The 21436-nt window shown below is 45.0% G+C and overlaps 1 protein-coding gene across 2 annotated transcripts; it reads left to right on the forward strand.

Annotated features, from left to right (window-relative positions):
• The first annotated feature begins 74 nt into the window (after positions 1 to 74).
• LOC136436321 (trichohyalin-like) lies at positions 75 to 21132 on the forward strand. Of its 2 annotated transcripts, none has more exons than XM_066430185.1 (15): positions 75 to 393; positions 3626 to 3751; positions 4477 to 4665; positions 6515 to 6700; positions 7376 to 8616; positions 9023 to 9212; positions 9681 to 9806; positions 10614 to 14241; positions 14628 to 14829; positions 15443 to 15626; positions 15991 to 16030; positions 16401 to 16498; positions 16952 to 17044; positions 17520 to 17555; positions 17831 to 18267. In XM_066430185.1, the coding sequence occupies exons 1-15, from the start codon at positions 241 to 243 to the stop codon at positions 17846 to 17848; spliced, it is 6510 nt and encodes a 2169-aa protein (XP_066286282.1). In that variant the 5' UTR covers positions 75 to 240; the 3' UTR covers positions 17849 to 18267. The 2 variants fall into 2 exon arrangements, with proteins under 2 accessions (XP_066286282.1, XP_066286281.1); XM_066430184.1 differs by lacking the exon at positions 17831 to 18267 and adding an exon at positions 19257 to 21132 and having other exon boundaries at positions 77 to 393.
• The last annotated feature ends 304 nt before the right edge of the window (positions 21133 to 21436 follow it).

A 21436-nucleotide genomic window follows, 5' to 3' on the forward strand; every position in this document is an offset into this window, starting at 1 on the left:
TTTGATTGGTCAAAATCCTTGTGATACGCCAAGATGTTGGCTTATCCACCAATCAGCGCGTGCGAAAGAATTGGATAAGCCAGCCTGTTCGACGTGCGCGTAGACCGGTTCCAAGACGCCATCTTGAGAAGGGTAGAGGGGAGGTCTTGCACAGATTTTCCCCTCGTTTTCCATCTAAAGCCGGTCAAAACCGTTTGATAGTTGTCAGAATAGTTAGATTATAGTGTACAGCACCCGAAGATGGCGGACGCAGTGGTTGAAGAGTACGAGTCGTCCCTGGCCGACCTGACTTTCAACAGCAAGCCGCACATCAACATGCTGACGATGCTGGCCGAGGAAAACGTGAAATATGGGCCACACATTGTCAGGCTAATAGAGGCACAGTTGAACAAGGTTTTACCCTAGTTTATTACAGTAGTGAATGATAATCACAATGTTTAATAGATGTTTGTATATTTTGCGGGCGAATATGTGCGTTTTGTGTGCTACATTCCCGACGATAGACGCGATTTAGAGAAAGAAAAATCAGGAACCTAGTGCGTGCCTTTGTGTTCCTGCACGTTTTCAACTTTCGGTACATCTATTCAAGGCCATCGTGCGTCAGTTTTACACACCCTGTACCATAATTTACCGCAAATTTTCAATGTTGACATGTTCTAGCTTAGCCAAACCGAAATTTGTGGATGTATAAATACAAACTGTTCAATAATTTTGATCGTGTGAAACTGGCATATGGTCTACCGTGACCACTATATTTGGAGGGCGTATATTTGCTTACGAAGTAAAGTATTTTACTTAGCCCTCATATAAGAGGCGTTGAAAGATCATTAAAGAAAAAAAAACTATAGCAAAGTACGCCATCCAAGAATCGTCACGGCTAGCAGATGGCCTTGGGTGGATAGACCACATAAAGAGCTTGAGACGCTTCTCAGATAGCAGGCCACATAAGACGTGTAAGTGTAAGTTGTGTGTGTGACCCAGAATATTTTGTGCGCTCCACCAACAATAAAGGAATACGATGTACATGTGTGGCTGCCATATATAACTTTAAGTGACACCCAGTGAAGTCCATACAGTTACTAGTAAAGCCCATATGCTGCATGCTTGAGTATCATAAATTTCACATATGCTGACTCATGCCAGCAGCATGATTTGGTGTAACTCGTTCTGGTGAAACTTTAAGGCATCAGTTTATTTTTTACTGGTAAAGTAGAAATATTACGATAATAACTGTCATTGGAAGGTATGTCAGTATGTATTATGCTCTCAGTCTGTTGATAGCTGTCGAGAAGTTACCCATATGGATATGCAAGCCTCCGTGAAAAAAGCATCACATAGATGCATTTACACTACAGCTAATAGGTCAAGGTATATATAAGAACTAGTATTTATGATTATGTCATTTTGTGACTTGTTGAATTATCTGATAAAAGCAACATCTGCACTGATAAGTACGGTCGGGAATACAAAGAGTTCACAACACCATATTGTTCATACGGTAGAAGCTAAACCTGTTTCATCATCAAATTATGACATTGTAAATAATGCAGACTATGGAAGCTCAAACGTCCTGAGCTCAGGGATGAACTATGCGCTGAAGTGCTGAACTGAATAGAAGTGCATCATGCTGTGCAGAGAACCATTCCAATGCGGAGGAAGGGTATGCTGATCAAGGTCGCTGCGGCACTGATAACCAAAAGATGGCGCAACAGCTGTTTTGTGTACATCTCATACTGTCAGACTCATAGGAATAATTTCTGTGGTCTCCATTTGCAGAGAAATCAAGAAGAAATCCAAAGCGCTGTTTTTGTTCTTGTTCACTCTAACTTAAACAATTCCGTGTGTTCAGGTGTCATTTTTAATATCATGGTTACATTGTAAAGCTGAGGTGTGTGTGAGTGAAACTGTCGATAATGTGCATTTGAGTATGTTACTCCTGTTGAATGGCCAGTATGAAAGACTGAAGTATGGTGAAGAAAAAAAAGAAAAGAGTGGATGGATTACATTGTGATGTCAGTTTTTTTATATAGCCAAGGTCCATTTCTATTGGAACAAGCACACAAAAGGAATAAAGTGCTGATGTTTATTTGTTGAAACAGTTGAATGATTGCTGCATAACTGTATGTCATACTGCTGATTTCACTCGTAATCAGGCAACTTAAGTCAGGAAATCGACTCTGGGACATGTGCTTAAAGTGTAGACAATCTACTTTTCAGTGAATAGCCTCGAGGTATTTACCTGTATATTGTCTCAGTGTATAAAGGTCAGATTGGGAGACAACGTGACAACCATGAAAACTTGCTGGTATGCGATCAATATTTCAGTAGTATGCAGAGGTTATTATCTCGTCGTAAAACATACTTGTCAGAGAATTGCAAACGTGCCTGAACGGTATGTACTATCATAGCTGGTAAAGCCCCCGTCACAAATAAGAAACTCAGCTCGGCCGACGTGTTGGCGAGCTTCAAATGTGCATTTTCGGCCGAAGTACGACCGACGTCCTGTCGATTACGCGGGCTTCGGGCGATTTTTAGAAATCAAAGTTGATCCAAATATTGGCCTTTTACCAAGTTAGTCGATTCTAACTTCGTCCATGTCCAAGAGATGGTACCATCTCATGGGGGATTTTTTAGTTTTGTGTTCGTCGGACGTCGCCCGAGATTATCATTGAAAAATACGGTCGACGCTCGGGCGATTATGCGATTCGGCGAGCTTCGGGCGATCTACAAATTCGACCGACGCTCACATGAATTGTGACGCCGGCTTAAAGTAATGCCCGTTTAAAGTCACTTCAACCCAGAGTAATCTGTGGAAAACATTTTGTAAACAAGACTTTTACAGCAGAACGCAAAATGGTAGCCTGGTATCCAAACCTATTTTAGCCACTGAGTAGGTTTGGATACAAGGACAGAAAAATGGCATTTCAACTATTCATCAATTAAAATGATGAAGCCGTTTTTTAGTTGATTGGTTTTAGGACAAATACTATTTTGCACTGTTAAATCTTTTTTCCATTCCATGTTTCATTCCATCTATATGGTATCTGTCATCGACAGCACGCTACTCAGTCGAGTTCATCATCTGTTGTTCCCTGGGCCTGTCATGCTATGGGAGTTGATTCTTAAAAACTAACAAAATAAAAGCATGCATCACACGCCAACCACACTATAAGGTTTCATGGTAAAGTGCTTGGGTTCTAAGATTATAATGGATGGCCTGACCCCGACTAGTCAAGCTTTCTCTTTTCTCATGTAATCCATTCTTCGGACACTGACATACACAACGAAAGTTATCAACTAGAGCACCCCCCTCGTGAAGCCTTTAATTTACTTCAAACATTAAAACACTATGGCAGGATGTTGTAAACCCTGAATGCAGTTGTGACTGCAATCCACCTGATTCATACCAACTATTTAGTATGCGGGTATATTGGAATGCAAAAGCATTAGTTTTAAACTTTGCGATGCTGTATGGCAAGCGAAATGAAACGTAACTGACCAAAATGTGAATTTTGTTAGTCTATTCTAAAATCTCTTATAATGTCATCATTTCAAATGCTATTTGTGTTGTATTGCATTTTTACTCTTTAACATGCCTGTGATCTTATCGTTTCTCTGAATGTAGGCCACATCGTCCGAGAAGCTGCCAGTAATGTACCTGATGGATTCCATTGTTAAGAACGTTGGCGGCGACTACTGCTCCCTCTTCTCCCAGAATATCGTTTCAACATTTAGTAATATCTTTGAGCAGGTCAGGATGTGTACTCGTATTTTCAAATGATGGACAGGCATTACTGTGTTTTGTTACAAAATGATTGATTTATCGTTGTATCTTTCATATGATCCTGTTAGATGTTTTTTCTGTGTGTGTGTTTCAACACTTGTGATTGACTTGAGTTGCTAAACGTGAAGAATTTGAAATCCAACTTACTGACTTATGTTTAAGTAATGAAATTTTGATACATGAAGAGAAAAGTGAGGTTCATCAAGGAGACTGAGAAAGCACAGTTAATGTACAAACAAGAAAAAAGTTTGCAGACATACAGGAATAGATCTTTCAGAGACTGCAATTGCTTGTATCAAAATTGAATGTGATGTTCTGTACAGTCTCAGGAATTATTTTTAAAAGATTACTTTGATTCAAGTTAGCCGCTATACACTGTTAGGCTAGCTGGGATTGTGCTGTCTTTCATATTGCATGTACCAGGGATGAGATGACGATAGTATAAAATGTGCTGACTCTGGAGAATGGTTTCAACAAGCAAGCTGCAGAAGATGCCTGGATGAAGACCTAGGGGCTGCTCTGTTTTATTTACTGAAGCAGTTCACATCTTAGTGGAATGCAGTAGTTGCCAGATAGAAAAAGAATGGTACAGTTTGTACAGTTGTAGGTTTATGTTATGACCAGTCACATTCTGTACTGTCATCTTTGTTTTTAGTATGAAGCCTGAAACTTAAGTTTCTCTCCTGTTTTAGGTTGATGAGAAAACACGAATGTCCTTGTATAAGTTGCGCTCAACTTGGGACACTATCTTCACTGCCAAGAAGTTGTATGCGTTAGACAGTCGTGTGCAAGGTATTGACCCTGCCTGGCCCGTAAAACCATTGCCAGCAGAGATGCAAGTGTCCACAAGTATACATGTCAACCCAAAATTTCTCAAGAAGGTATGTTAAAGAGCATCCGTTCTCTGTATTGTCAAAGTTTCAAATTCTGAAGATGTGTAGTTTGACTGTGTACTTCTATGCTGCATTTCCTTGTCGAACATCTAGTACAGGGAAATGCAGCTTCATTGAATGATTCACAGCTTTGTGTTTGTAAATTCTTCATTATGGAGTGCATGTGTCCCAAGTTTTTTTAGGCCATCAGTTGCTCCCAAAAAGGCGAACATGATAAAAGGAGATGTTTTCTTTTTCACCAAAATGGGCCGATAAAAAAAACTGGTTTGAGCCCTTCACCTCCATTTTAATGATGAAGTATTAAACATGTCAATGACCCTTCTATTTTGAGAAAAAAAGCTGCTCTTGTGAATGCTCCCCATGAACAAATGGAGCACTGTACCCTGATGGTAGGATGAGGAGTTGAACATAGCCCAGGCCAAGCCTTGATAGGAACTCAGCACATTCTGAGGTCATCCATGCACTTCCTTCGAGGCCTCGTCTGCTCTATGTCCCCTTTCTGCTGGAGGCTGTGACCGATGAGCGACTTTGATGGATCTCTCAACGAATTTCATAGGCGATGAAAAAATTTTTTAATGTTTTTTAAAATTATATTTTGCCATCTTGCATCATATTCCAAGTATGTAATCAAGGGTCAGACAAATCTCACTTTGGTTCCTCAACGGTCCTTTAGCAATTACGGTGTAGTGGAAAGGGGGCCGTAGAAGCTGACACATTCACTGAAGTTTTGTCTGCACACTGCCCCTTAACAAACTCGGTTCCTCCGAATCTGCAATACCATTACCAAGCCAGTTCACTGAATCCTCCTTCCTCCATCTTGTCCTACTGCACAAGTCAGAAACTACATCCTCTCCTCAAGGATGACATGTACTCTACCTCAAGAGCTTGTCCCATCCACTAACATAAACAATTTTCACACACTATCCCCTTATCAAAACTAGCCCTTTCACTGAAGACACTTTCTGTTCAAAACTACAAAAGTCTGCACATCCATCAAACACACTACTCAGGAAACTCAGCTTTGCTCACTCACTGCATAATTCCTGGTACACTCAAGAAGACATGTAAGTTTCTCACATTGCAAAACACCTCTTATTGAAACAGTTAAAGGTAATATGTTGTAATAGTGTGGGCTTTTCTGTGAGTGAGCAATGTTGAAAGGATGTGTTGAATTTCTATCAAGGTTTGCTGGTCAGCTTCGTGGTTCAGCATTCATCTTGTAGCATATACTTCCTCCCACCCATCAAAAGTGCAGCCTTGACACGGAAACCTTTATTAAATCATAACAAGGCCAGCTCTCAAAAGAAACAGTGCTGGCATATGATCCATGGGATGCACATGTTTTAAGTTGTTAATGGTATGTAAAATAAGCCCCTGTCACACATTCAGGCCCTCCACACAACTTAGCTCCTGACTGCTCCCCAAGCATGGTTAGCGCTGGGTTGGGTGTAGCCTGAAATCCATCCTATTCTAGCTGCAGTTCGCTCCTCTGATTACATCCGAAGATAGTGACTTTCCTGAGTTTGATTTGTCAAAATTCATACTCAGCTGGCTCTGACGGCCAGCTATTAAGACCTTCCTGACCAACTCCCAACCACAGATAACCTTGCTCACGACTAACTCCCAACCATGGCCTGGAGAAGGTCAGGAGGCTGGGGTCGTCAATGTTAGACTGGTATTCAAACCAATTATAGCTCCCTAGTCTCCTCTATTTGACTCGGGAGCTATGATAGGTTTGGATACCAGGCTACGTCTATGTGTGATGGGGGCTTTAGATAGTTTGTATACAGTGCTGCTGAGGGTTGGGTCTAGAGGTGTTCTCCCTGTCCCACTGCAGCAAGAGTCTGACACCGCTGCCATGCAGCAGCAGCTCCAGGAGCAACAAGAGCAGCTGCTGCGCTCCCAGCTGATCGCCAAGCAGCAGGAACTCCTGAAGATGCAGCAGGCCAGGCTTGAGATGGAGCTCCTACAGACCAGGGCCAAGCTAGAGGACCAAACCAAGACTCTACACACTCGTCCACAGGTCTGCTATTCACCTCTTTTTTTTACAACAAAATATTACATGGTTTTAGGAAATCTTAGACCCCGTTCATACCAGGATTTGCGAATCAGCATTCAGCCAAGGGCTTTATGCCTATTCGTGAATCCTGGTACGGTCCAAATCTAGCTAACAGGGCTGAGTCTAGCACCTCAATTCTGTGCCTGGGTGAATCCCTGTTTAAGAGAATCCTTATTTAAACGGTGTAAGAGGGTGTATCACTTGCTGGATATGCCACTGCCCCTAATAAGGCTAAAAGCCTCCAGATTGTGCTCTGCTCGACAACCATACCATGCAGCAGTACATCTTTGTTTCAACAAGTAAGCTATAAATGTTCCTAGTGTAAGTAAGTACACTGCAGTGTAGTAACATAGGAGCAGTATCGTATGAACGGCCTCACGTGCAAGAGAGTCCTTATGGTACATATTGATAGGCCAGCCGTTGTGAAGAGAGTAGCATAATGTTACCGTTGCAAAATAGTTTCATTGGAAACAAAAGGTTTACTGAAAGAGATTAATTTGTGGAAACAAAACAGTTTAACTGATATGGGCCTGGTAACTGAGAATGACAAATTCTAACTTCATCTTTGTAGCACTTGTTTAACATTGCTAAGAATGTTGGTAACTAAATGTACTGAAATGTTGTTCTGTTCTCTTCCAGGTACCTTCCCAGCCTGCTGTGCCATTGTCAAGCTTCTCACAGGTTGCCCCCTCCCAGCCAACTACCTCAGTCCCTGTGTCGTCAGCGAGGGATCCCCGGCTATCCAGCCGAGATCCCCGGCTAGCCAGACAGCCGGCATCCGCTGCCAGTCAGCCAGCGCCAACAATGCCACAATACAACACGGGGGCTTTCCCCAGCACTTCTATGGCCGCACAGTCCTGGTTAGCCTCCGGAACGCAGTCCCCCACGCAACATATTCTGGTGGGGGGTGCAGGTCCTTTAGCAGAAAGAATATCAGCTACCCAACAGAAGCGTGGTGGGGAGCCCATAACTGTGCCCATACCTGTAGCACAGGTTGAAACAAGCAGCAGTAACGTCACAGAGAAGAAGTCATCTCAACAGAAAGTTCAGAAACCTCAGGAGAAGGCCAAAACCAAGACTGAGGCTAAAGTTGCATCACCAAAGAAGAGTTCCACTAGTGCGAAAGATCAGAAGGGGAAAGATACAAAATCTAAGGACAACAAAGACAAAAGCAAGAAGGACGATTCCAAGAGCAAGCCTGCTGCAAAAACTGAAAAGAAAGACGACAAAAAGAAAGAGGAAAAGAAAGCTGATCCAAAAAGCACTCGAGGAAAGCGAAATTACAGAACCCGCAGAAGTGAGGAAGATAACAAAGACGAGAAAGACAGCAAGTCCAGCAGGGACTCTAAGGATAAAAAGGTGGAGCAAAAGTCCTCAAGAAACGAGAAGTCCAGGAGTAACAGCTCAAGTAGTAGGCGGGGGTCAAGGTCATCTCCGGAGCACTCTACTCGTAGGAGGTCAATCTCGAAAAGTAGCTCCCATTCTCCCCGGGCAAAGTCAAGGTCGCGCTCCCCAGTTAGAAGGCACAGTAGTCGGTCAATATCACCCAAGGAGCGTCGATCAAGTCGGTCCGGAAGACAGGATAGGACACCACCTAGATCCAGCAGGACAGCCCACGAGTCTTCTAAGGACAAAGACGACAAAGCCAAGGCAAAGACCAGCGACAACAACAAGTCCAAGACTGGTACAAAGCGGAGCATGGAGAAAGAAAACAAAAGTAAGATCAAGAAGGAGCCGCAGGAAACAAAAGCAGGAAACAAATATGAACAAAGTCTAGAGTATAACATGGGCAGTCCCAAATTTTCACCGGAACCAGAATCGGACTCGGAACAAGAACCAGCCCCCAAGAGATTCCGCTCCACTGACAGGGACTTTCCAAGGTATGGGCACAAAGTTTCTGTTGATACAACAGTAAATGCAGCAAGTGCATTTGAATTTTGTGACAGTTGTGTAGTTTGGGTACAACATCTTGTATTGTGATGTAGTATGATACCAGTACATGGTTCTCACCAGAATTTTTTCACAGCATTGGGGTCAGGTACTGAAGGCAGACTTTGTGTGCCAAAGACGAGTGCACACTAGGGGTCTTACATCCTCGTAAAAATGTTAGAATTTCATAGCCTCCTAAGACACCACCTCCCGCAACGCCCCTTTGCTGGTTGAAAGACAGCAAAGGGGCCTTGATCACAGCATAGGGGTCCATATCATAGCTAGGGGGCCCCTACACTCAAATTATGGCATCTAGAACACCGAGTTGATGTAACAGGAAGCTTTCTCTTACCTCAGGAGAGCCTGGCCATTACCTCTGCAAGCTAACGTGAGGCAGGAACCTCGTGCCAGACGACCCTCCATCAGTTCGCTGCCCAGAATCCCCAGGAAACCTGCTGGAACACCTACGAGGAGGATCAGCATCGATCCAGATCTTAAAATCCCCAAAGAGCTCACTCTGGAGAAGCAGCAGCAGATCTTGAGACAGGTGAGTTCTCTTTTACTCCTCGGTCCTTACATTGTTCCTACCCATCTTACAGGTAGGTACATGCATGGCATCCGTGAATAGTTTTATCAGATTGGTGATCACTGAGTAAAAGACTCTTTGTACACAACTAAGTGATTTATTCAACCAACGTTGCGGTGACTATCTGTCGCCTTCCTCAGGGCAATTCTGACTGGTTCACATTCCACTGCAGCACAGGTGTCGCTGCTTACAATGTATATGGGAATGCATGTATGGCAGTTTGGAGGGATCTTTTTGCCGTTCCACTGTGAACATTGCATTTGACTAGAATGTAATGTACAGTATCATTTGCTAGATGTCCCTTACCCAGCCGGGGTCTCCCAGTTACCAACCAATTGGAACCAGGAGCCTAACCGTGAGGCTGCTACCAGTTGAGCTACAGGGACATCCCTTCAGTACCACTCACAGCTGTGTATATTTCCCCTTCAGGCCGAGGAGCAGTTCCGTACGGGTGAGCTGACCAACCAGCAGTACCAGGAGATGCTGAAACAGCTGCACGTGCTGTATGAGCTGCAGAGGCAGAGACAGGAGCAGATGCAGCAACAGGACGGAAAGGTACGTATCATTGATGTGATCTTTCTGTTTATTTATCTATTTAGGTTCTTCCAACAAAGTGGAAGGCATAGTGGAACAAGTGTTCCTTGGTAACGTTCACCTTTTCAAGGCCGCCATAAGGAAAATATAACAAGGTAACACAACAACAACAATCAATACATATTGATACAAAATAGATACAAATTTGTGATCAATTTGTGTTCCATTCCTAGGCCTCTAGGCCTTTCTCAAGGATTTTGTCACGTGTTTTTCAATGCAGGACATGTAAGGGAAATGCATAGTATAAATCTTGAAATTGATCATGTTGGTTTTATTTTCGCTGTGACCTTTACACCCTGAATTTGTGGCACTGCAAAAACGTCTTCCCCTTCTACTGTGAAATGAGGTACCCGCAGAAATAAATGAATTTATAGCAGTATCGTTGATGTGATCAACTTATATTCAATTCCCAGGCCAAAAGACCTTTCTTGAAGATTTCATAATGTGTTTTTCATTGAATGAATGGAGACCTTTAATGCACATTTTTACCACATGGGGCTAAGTGCAGGTCACAACAAAACATGTTGAAAGTTCACAGATCCATTGTACACTAGCTAAAATTAAATGAATTCAACTTCTAATTTTTTAATTTATAGTAGAAATGAAGAAACACTAACAGGTTTGTTTTGCGACGGAAGGTTTTTCTAGCAGCATTGGAAATATGAATTTGCCTCTAGTGTTTAAGTGGATAAACTAGGAAAACATTGTTTTTACAACAGAAAAATATAGTTTGTACAAGTCTACAAATATACTCCTCTGATTGTTTAGGTGAGCAGAGTGGAGAGGAGAGAAGACGGTGTAAGAGGAGGGCGTATGGCAAGAGGCAGGGGAAGGGGGCTCCTCCCCACCCCACCATCGCCCTGGGCAGAGCTGAAGCGTCAGCCCTCTGTTGAAGCGAAGTCCCCCTGGGCAGAGTACAAGAAGAGCCACCCCAGTGAGCGAGACTTCCAGTTTCCCGTGAAGGAAGAGAAAGATGCAGCCAGCGAACAGGCGCAGCAGGCCTACTTAGAACACAAGAAGAAGCTTGAGGAAAGAAAGTCATACCTGGAACACAAGAGCAAGCTAAGGAAGACATCTTTGTACTTCGAAGAGAGGGGATGGGGACAGGATTATTCATTCAGGGACTTCCCCATGGATGTTGATGAGCGTCAAGGAGCATCAGGACGCGGGAGAGGAAGGGACAGAGATTCACCCGGGCTGGAAGGAATGCACCGAAGAGCGCTGCTGCCGTACTTGGGACAGCAGGACAACTCTCCGAGGCCTCCAGATGACGGGAGGCGAGAGGACCCGCGACTCCGGAGGATGGAAGACAGAGGAGCGAGAGATGACTTCAGGGGTGAGGAGGACAGGAGGAGGTGGGACGAGTGGAAGAAGTTTGACGACGAGGTCTGCAAGCAGTGGAACATGGAGTACAGCAAGTGGGAGGAGGAGATCAAGAAGTGGGAGGACAGCGGGAGACAAGGCGCTCGCCCGCTGGCTCCGCACGAGATGTACGGCAAAGGCAAACAGGAGTTCGATCCGAAGAAGGAGGAGGAGTACGGGAGGTGGCAGGACGACATCCGTCGTTGGGAGAGTGACGGAATGAAGGGCCCTCCTCCCCCTGCTCCGCAGGAGAGTCTGCCCCTGGGTCCTGAGCTGTTGGACAGGCTCGAGAACGATCGCCGGCAGTGGGAAGGGGAGAGGGCAAAGTTTCTGAAGGAACTCAGCATCTGGGAGCAGAAGATGGAGCATTGGAAGAAGTTTGAGACCGGGCCGCCTCCGCAGCGACCCCAGGAACCAGAGCATCGCGGCCTTCCTGTGGACAGAAGGTGGGAGGAGGACCGACAGAGGTTTGAAGAGGAGCTAAGAAAGTGGGATGCTGACATGGCGATGTGGGAGAAGAACGGCAGGAGAGGAGCACCCCCTCTTCGTCCTAAAGAGCCGAGCCTTCCCACATCAACACCTGTTGTCTTCATGGAGAGGCAAGGGTTCCCACCTGAGGGTCAGTTCGACAGACCGTCTAGGGCTTTTGAGGAGGATCATCGCAGGTGGCAAGAAGACATGCGTAGATGGGAGCAAGGGGGACGAAAGGGGACGCCACCACAAGAGCCTCTGCGGCCTGCTCAGTTCGATCAGCCGAATCAAAGGTTGGAGGACCGTCGTAGAAGGGAGCATGACGGAAGGAGAGGCCAGTTTGATAGACCAGACGAAAGGTGGCAAGACGACCATCGCAGATGGCAAGAAGACATGCGCAGGTGGGAGCAGGATGGCAGAAAAGGGCAGCCCCCACAAGAGCCTCTACCGCCACCTCAGTTTGACAAAGCCGAACTGGAAGCAGAGCACAGAAGATGGCACGAGAGCCGCCGCAGGTTCGAGACAGAGCTGAAGAAATGGGAGGAGAATGGAAGGAGGGTGCCCCCTCCACCGTCACACATGGATCTGCCCCCTCCCCTGGGACCAGAAATGCCGGAAGTCGCTCGCAAACAGTGGAAACTCGACTGCCAACACTGGCAGGACCAGATGCGAGGTTGGGAACAAGGTGGCAGGCAAGGGCCGCCCCCCTCCCCTCCCTACCACCTGCTTTCCCAGGCACTGGAGATCAATGATGCCGCCCGCAGACAGTGGGAGGAGGACCACGGGAGGTGGGAACAGGACATGAAGAGGTGGGAGGCAGATGGCAGGAGAGGGATCCCCCCACAGGAGCCAGTCATGCAGATGCCTGGAGTGCCCCAGCACCAGCAGAAGCCTGAGCTGGAGTGGAGAGAGTTTGAGGAGAAGCGGCGCCAGTGGGAAGAAGAGATGCGCAGATGGGAGGCTAACGGGAGGAGGGGGGCTCCTCCCACAGAGCCTGTACCTCCTCGTGTGCAATCGCCAGGTGCCCAGAATCGTAATGCCCAGTGGGAGGAAGATCACCGCAAGTGGCAAGACGATATAAAGAGATGGGAACTGGATGGGAGAAGAGGCATGCCGCCCATCGAACCCATGCGTCCTTCTAACCAAGGCCAGCAAGGCCCCGCTCAAAGAGAATGGGAGCAAAGGCACCGTCAATGGCAGGAGGACATGAGAAGATGGGAAGCTGACGGCAGGAGAGGAATGCCTCCCCCTGAACCGCAGCCACAACGAGGGGAAGAGGAACAGCGTCGTGAGGTCGCTCTGAGGGAGTGGGAGTCCAACTGTCGTCAGTGGGAGGAAGACATGAGGAGATGGGAGGACGGTGGCAAGCGAGGAACGCCGCCAACCAAACCCGTCCTTCGTCTTCCCCAGGCCAACGTGGCGCTCATCGAGTGGGAGGCCCAGCATCGTCGGTGGAAGGAGGACATGCAGAGGTGGGAGATGGACGGCAGGAGGGGAGTCCCCCCGGCAGAGCCCCGGCGCCCGCCTGCTCCAGACCAACAACAACCTGATAACTCCCTCAAGACGTTTCCGGAAAGGCATCGCATGTGGGAACAAGACATGGATAGGTGGGAGAAGGGTGGACGCAAGGGCCAGGCTCCTCTTGAGCCTCTACCGCCCCTCCCTCCGAAGAACGTTCTCTCTGAAGAGGAGAGGAAGAAGCTAGATGAAGAGCACCGCATGTGGGAGGAGGCCATGACCATATGGGTGGAGGGCGGCCGGATGGGCCCCCCACCCCCAGCTCCAGGAGAGCAGGAAGAGGTGCCGATGCCACTGATCCCTGGGCTGTCTGGAGCTAGGATGGGAGGTCCTAGAATGGATGGGCCTGGTCCAGGGCCTAGAATGGATGGTCCTGGACCTGGTCCTAGAATGGATGGACCTGGACAAAGAATGGAAGGACCTGGACCTGGACAAAGAATGGAAGGACCTGGTATAAGAATGGACGGAGCAGGACCTAGAATGGATGGACCTGGACAAAGAATGGATGGTCCTGGACCTAGAATGGATGGTGGAGGGCCTAGAATGGATGGAGGACCTAGAATGGATGGACCTGGTCCCGGACCTAGACACCGAATGGACGGCCCAGGACACATGATGCCAGGCCCCGGGTTCAGAATGGATGGCCCCATGCAGAGACCCGGGCAGTTTGGGATGATGCAGCCAGGACTGGTGTCATCAGCCCCCGGGCCCATGATGTCTGGACCTGGACCAATCATGTCCGGGCCGATGGGAGGGATGCCGTTCGCAGGACCCGGTCCCGCTAACCCGGCTCTCTTCGGCAACATGGTGATGGGGGTGGCGACGACAATGCAGCTTGCCATGGGGATGGCAGGGCAGCCCATGCAGAACCGTCCCATGCAGCCGATGCCGGGACCCTCACACATGAGCATGGGGCCCATGCCTGGGATCCCTGACCATCGTCCACCCATGCAGTTCAGAGGGATGGCACCACCACCCCCTGTTCCCGCTCTACAGCCAGCCAAACTGGACGTCAATGAACTGTTCGAGAAGCTGCTAATGACAGGTGTGTTTATTGAATGGTCTTTATTTGCATGTAACCCACATAGGCTAAATGCAGTAGATATACTATTGCATCTAAGATTAAAGGTAAAATGCTGTATTCACTTATCTTCACCGTAACAAATAGATATACTATTACATCTAAGATTAAAGGTTAAATGCTGTAATTCACTATCTTCACCGTAACAAAAAGGTGTAAGGAAAATGGACTTTTTCACTGAACTTAACTTTGGCGGTAAGTGATCTACAGAACGGATGTGTGAGAGGATCATGAATAATGCCTGCAGATCAGATTAAAGAAGGAATTTGTTTTTGTCGGCTTTTAATCCTGATCAGTTGTGTTTGTACAAAATGATATGTTTGTTTACTGTTGGTCTATTACCTCACCAGGCATCATCACTAAGAAGGTTGACGAGAAGAAAGAAGAGCCAAAAGTGGAGGAGAAGAAGAAGAAGAAGGAAGTTAAGAAGGAAGAGGTGACTCGGGTCATCGTACCTCTGGAGGAGAGGATGGAGGAAGATGAGCCCAGGGCGGAGCTGAAACTCGACACCACCGTGCCTCCCCTGACGCTCAGAGTTGAAGATCTCAAAACGTAAGTTCAGTAAAAATTTGGACCTTCTTAAATAGGTTATTTTTAGTGCTTCTTAAAGGTCAAACATTATGAAACAGCCTTGTTTTTTAATCTTATTGCCGATCTCAGACTGAGGACGACTATTTTTCATCAACAAGTAGTGCAGTGCAGCTTCACTATGTATTTAGCCAAGCCAACTGGGTCTCCCTCACTCTACTTGACAAGTCTTTTGGGTTCTTGAAGGCCCTCATACATGGGGCAGTTGGCTGTATGTCACCATCAAAGTTGACGAATGCAATTCTTTACAACATGTCCAAGCTGGGCTGACCCTGGGATCAAACCCGGTCATTTTGAACTAAGGTGAAGCACAATGCTTTTTCGAGTAGCTAGTGGTAGTGCAATGCAGCTTTTCTTCGACTGGTGCTTTGGCCAAGCACACTGGGACACCTGCACCCTTCTCAATAAGTGTGTTTGGTTCCTTTATGTGCAGAAGTTTGACTCTTGGGGCTAACGCGTAAAGCTCCCTCATCTGAAAGGGTGATACGACTATCCAGTTGTGTCCTGACCCGGGAGCAGAGGTAGAGCATTTTGAACAGCCGAGAACAAATCTAGATTTCCTGTCTTTTCTCTGCAGACGGCACAAAGGAGTCATCAACCGCCTGTACTGCGGGATCCAGTGTTCGTCCTGTGGCAGCAGGTTCCTCCCTGAGGAGACAGACAAGTACGCCAACCATCTGGACTGGCACTTCCGCATGAACCGCAGAGAGAAAGAGGGCACCGGCAAGGCATCGCACAGGGACTGGTACTACGGAGTTGATGTGAGTGTATTGATGTTTACTCATCCTTTAGTTTGAGCAAAATAAAACCAGTAGATGTACATGTGTATCTTTTACTGTTCTCCAAGCAGATGCAAAGATCCGGCTCAACTAACCAGTCGAGCATTGCATTGTCACTGAGTTGAAGCACCGTGGCTAAAACTAGTAAAAGATACAGAAATGAAAAAAGATGTAGAGTAAAATGAAAGTATCTTTTAGAAAACTTTTAGACACAATTCTCTGGAAGTTCTAATCTAATGGCAGTCTGACCCGAGCAGAAAACAAGTGTTCCTGGTGGTTAGCTTTGATAGAATCTCAGGTTTTTAGAATAAAAGTGGTTGATGTATTTATCTTGCCACCCTTGCAGGACTGGATAGCCTACGCAGAGCTTGGTGATGATGAAGAAGGTAAGTTTGTTTCTTTATTTTGATATCCCATAGTAACATACATTGTACATACTGAATAGAAAGACTCTTTGTACACAACCAAGTGTTTTATTCCACCAAAAAGAGTCTTTATATTCAGTGACTTACCAACTAGATAAAATTATCTGTCTTGCTGGAGTCCTATACTACATGTATATACAAACGTATTGCAAATACAAGTACAGGTTTATACATAGCTCTACCTTAATCAAACTTAAATATAACTGTCTATGTCTTACATGATTTCGTGCAGTTTAAAAATCATTTTGTATCATGTTTGATAGATAATTACAACATGGGATGAAGGTAGCGGTTACTCAGTATGAAAGTTTTATTTGCTGTTCTTCCACAGTTCAAGAATCAGCCTTCTTTGAGCAGCCAGTCCTCCCTACCAGTGAACCAGGGGAGATGATCAGTTGTCCCGTCTGCACAGATGAAGAGAATGATGACGTGAGTAGATCACCTTGCATTAGTCTGTGTGGCTTAGAGTCACTCTGTTCTAGAGAACATACATTTTTGTATTCCTTGTGTTCTGCATTGCAGAATAGCCTGAAATCCAGCCATAAAGTCTTTACCCATTCTTACCCATTCTTGCACTCCACCTTGCACAGAATTTGGCAGAATGTGCAAAATAATGTCAATTGTCTGAAATTGGCAATGGACATCAAATGTGAAGGCAGAGTGGTGGTAAAACAGCAGGTATACAAAAATGTAGGTTTCGCCGCTAAATTCGGGTACATGTAATTATGGAAGGCTTGCTTTAAGTGAATTAGTGGCAAAGCTTTACTCATCAACTTGATATGTGAGGACGGATGCAGGAGAGTGTTTGCATGTATAAATGTATATTGAGAGACAATGGTTAAGTAAGCTGTTGTCACTCATCTTTTGGTTCTTGTTTGCCAGATCTGTGACATCTGCCAGGAGCCGTTTGAGCAGTTCTGGGATGAGGAGGAAGAGGCGTGGCACCTGAAAGATGCAGTCAGGGTCAACGGAAAGGCAAGGGCATTTTCATTTTGAGTTCCTTCAGAACAATAAAGTGCTTTTGATACCAAATAGCACCAAAATACAAAATTAAAGTGGCATTGAGTGGCTAGACAAGCAGAGTTGAGATTGAGAGATCCTAAGTTCGATTCCTCGGGTGCTCCTGGCAAGACGTTGTGCCCTTGGGAAAGGCACTTGATATTCCTGGTGTTCTTGTCAAGACGTTGTGTCCTTGTGAAAGAATATTCCTGGTGTTCCTGGCTAGACGTTGTGGTGTTGGGAAAGGCATGTAAGACAAATTTCCCCACTCCAACCAGGTGTAAATGGATACCAGACTTCAATTGGGGAGGGAAAAGGTAGACACAGTGGATAACAACCTACTGGAGCTGAACAATGTAGTCTGCTTGTCATGGCAATGTGTGAAAATGTTACAATTTATTAAAATAGCAGCATGTAATCTGACTCCAGTTTTTTCTTCTGTTCATTGCAGACGTTCCATCCAAGTTGTTATGAAGATTATGATGAGGTAAGTACACCATCTGCCCCTGCTGGCTAAGTCATTTTATGTTCCAGATACAGTGTGGATCAATCATAAGGCCCTAACACCACCGTCGGATTGAAGTAACATGCATGTACTTGTGATACTGATAACACTGTAAATATGAAATCATAACACGGATCGTAAATTTTTCCTCAAGGGAATGCAGCTTCGAGAGATTCTCTTGATTTCCATTTCTACGAGAAGCACAGTTTCTTTCCCTCTTATTACGATTAATTGCATGCTACCTTTCTCTTTTTTAGTTGCTCTGTCCAATATGATACTAGTGTGCACCACAGTGCATGACTAGGTTGCTTTCTGTTCATATCTCCTAAGAGACAAACATCCTTGAAAAATGCAGTAACTTGGCCAACATTTAGTTATGCTAGAGAAATTTATAGCAATCACGTTAATACATTACCTGACTTTATGAAGAGAACTTGATTATATGAAGAAAACTGAAGAAGAGTGTATAATTGGTGGGAAAAAACAAACAACCATGGTACTGAAAGTATTTCGAAGCCCTGGCCTGTTACAGTATTTTACAGGGACTTGTCTTCTGTTGCCACTCTTTGCATCAGTATAAGCTACCATGTTACAGGTTACGACGTTGTGTTGGTATGTCTCATGTTTTTTGCTGACTTGAAATAAAACCATGTTCATGCCCGAGCCGTGGTTGAACATGTTTCTTGTGATTGTACATGTATATCTGGGGTCTATACAGGTGCTTTGACACGTGTCGTGGTATAGTAAGTTTGGTAAAGATGACACCAGTAGATCTTGCATACTCCATCGAAGATGAGTATTAAATGATGCCTTCTTAACAAATCGTTTAAGGGTCTTTTCAGACATTTGTGATGACGTCATCCATATACATGTACTTCAAAAATTCATATTTGGTAACGTTTTGTCCTACACTATCAATGTTCTGTACAACCTCAGTTCTTTATTTCTTAACCTTCCTTAATGGAAAAAAAAGGAAACTTGAAACACCGAATTAGCCGATTCTGATATCTTAATTTAGAGTTCATGCATCAGTGCACCAAGTTTATATTGTAGTACACTGAAGGTTTGAACGATGAAGTTTAAAGTAGACAAGTGAATAGGATGTGTCGTGTCTGTCAGCTTACAGAAGTGGAAGACTAGACCCACTGAGACAGGTACATCTGTAGACACTGTGGGTACTGATGTTTCTGCCAAATGAAGAACATTATGGGAAATGTTTAAAAGAATGTTTTATTGGGATCCGGTTGACAGTCCATGTTCGGTCTGTTAGGAGATGAAAAACAATTGACCCCTTTCCAACCTCTAACGCCATTGCAAAATCTGATCTTGCAAGAGCACAATCTGGCGTGAACTTGCATGAGTTGGGTGAAAATGAGGATGGGGTGGTAATTGTAATAGGTTTACCTTCTAACTGGGGTATGCTCTCGCAAGAGCAGATTTCGCAATGTCGCCTGAGTTTGAAAAGGGGTTTTAGACTTGGAAGCTGTCAGACTAGTAAAATCAATCTCGTTTAGAAAGAGAGCTTTTGAGAGTAACACAGAGGTTCTAAACTTTGACCTACTCCTCGCCTTAAACGGTTCACTGGTTTATAATACGAAGTGTAACGAGGTATAACCTACGAGAAGTGGGCTTATGGCGTAGGAAGGAGGTACAAGCATGCTGCAATTTGCCCCCCCTCAACAGAGTTTCCTGGAGACCCCAACCCCTGCTGACGCACCTAAGGAATCCCCGCTCGAAGCCCAAATCAAAATGGAAACTAACGCAGAGGAAGCAGTGCAGGTGAAGGAAGAGCCGATGGAAGTTGCAGAAGAAGAGAAGCCATCAACGTCAGCAATGCAGCCGCTCTCAACTATTAAAGAAATCCCTTTCCTGAGCGAGGAAGCAAGGAAGTCTAAAGAACAGATCAAAGTTAAAGAGAAAGTTAGTGAGAAAATGGAAGTGGGTGAAACAGAACAGGTTGAAACAGCGACACAGGCCATAACAGTGAAAGAAGAGCCCAAGTCACCAGTAGGTAATCAGTGTGAAGGGACGGCACCAGCTCAGGTAGAGGATATTGTTGTAAAAAAGGAACCAGAAGAAGACAATGTGCCATCTCAACCTGATAATGTTAGCGAACAAACGCCTGATCAGATAACTGTAAAACAAGAAGTCGTTGATAACCCTGTCGAGACTGAACCCTCTGCTCCAGTAACTGTTAAGAAAGAGGTGGAGGAAGAACCGGTTCCAGCAGAGGAAACAGTTGTAAAGGGACAAGAGAGTGTTACAGAAAAAGTTGTAAAAGTAGAAAGGGTAACTCCAAACCCAGTGGAGGCACCCCTGGTTAAACCTAAGGTGGAGCCTGTAGAGGAGAATAGGGGGCAAGCCATTAGCACTATTGGGGGTGGGAGTAAGATCCCAGTGGTGGGGGGTGCCAGCCCCTTGCGGGGATCGGCCATTTCTGTAGTAGGAGGAGGCAGCAGCAGCCCTGCACGGTTTAGGAGTAACAGCCCAATGCGGTCCATACCTGTCATAGGGGCCAGTAGCAGTCCTAAGAGGACTGGTCAGACTACAACCCAGCCAGAAGCTGCTAAAAAGCCAAAGACAGGATCGTTTTTTAAGTTAGACCCGTCTGCGAAAACAAAGTAAGGTGTTAAATGTAATATTTCAAGCAGATACACCATTTTGTGATATTCTAAGCTGCACTAAAGCTGAAATGCTGCCGTTGTGTACATTGTTATACTTATAGTCATACATATTTGTACACTTGCTGCAGAAAAGTTAGATGCTTTATGTTGTATTTTAGACAGAATAAGAACCTTACTCCCCCAACAAAGTAAAGATAAACGTATTCTGCTCAAGTTGTCATGGGCACAAACAGTGCAGAAAACCCTGTGCCAAATTTTTCGTAAAAGTGGATGTTGTGTTGACACTAATTTCGCATCGTACATGTATATTGTATTCGTATCAATATCTAACATGCAGTGTACATATAGAGTATCTATGTAGCTATTGCTAAGTATCTTCCATGAGTTTGTTTTTACGCAGCTACATTGTAAGGCGACACTGGACCAGATTTTTGTAATTCGATACTATCGTCTTGGTTATGAAAATGATGATGACTTATCTATGTACAAAGCTAGTAACCACGGGAAGGATAGCTTGTATAAAGTTCCTATTATGTTTAATACACTAGTGTCATCAAATATGGTGCAAACTTACTGTGAGGATGCAAATAGGCTCATTTTCTTTGAATGGTACACTTACAGGGAAGTATACATAGGTCGTCATTGTCCACACAAAAAGATTGCAAAGCCGTTATTTGTTTTGTTGGGACTTGCCAAGTAATAGACTCTAAAGGACTTTCGCTCTAATAATAGAAATTTCTGTTAATGATTTCATTCGGTGGTAAATACTTCGGTTCACATTGTGGTTTTCTCGTGCAGTTTGCTTATGTATATAAAGTGCAATTAACGAAATGTCATACTTTTTTGATGGATGAAAACTTATGTTGTACAGTTTTGTGAACAAAGGAATTGACCAGGTTGGTGGAGAATGAATAAAGGTCCGTATGATTTGCAAACGGCTGTGTTGTGATGTTTGTGGTGGTTTTTGAGAGTATGAGTGTACAAGGTGGGTTCTCTGGAGAGAGAGGATGTGCAAGGGATGTGTGTGATGTAAGTTAGAAGCTTCACTGGAGAGAGGATGTACAAGGGATGTGTGTGATGTAAGTTAGAAGCTTCACTGGAGAGAGGATGTACAAGGGATGTGTGTGATGTAAGTTAGAAGCTTCACTGGAGAGAGGATGTACAAGGGATGTGTGTGATGTAAGTTAGAAGCTTCACTGGAGAGAGGATGTACAAGGGATGTGTGTGATGTAAGTTAGA

This window comes from Branchiostoma lanceolatum, chromosome 6, assembly GCF_035083965.1.
Source record: "Branchiostoma lanceolatum isolate klBraLanc5 chromosome 6, klBraLanc5.hap2, whole genome shotgun sequence".
NCBI lineage: Eukaryota > Metazoa > Chordata > Leptocardii > Amphioxiformes > Branchiostomatidae > Branchiostoma > Branchiostoma lanceolatum.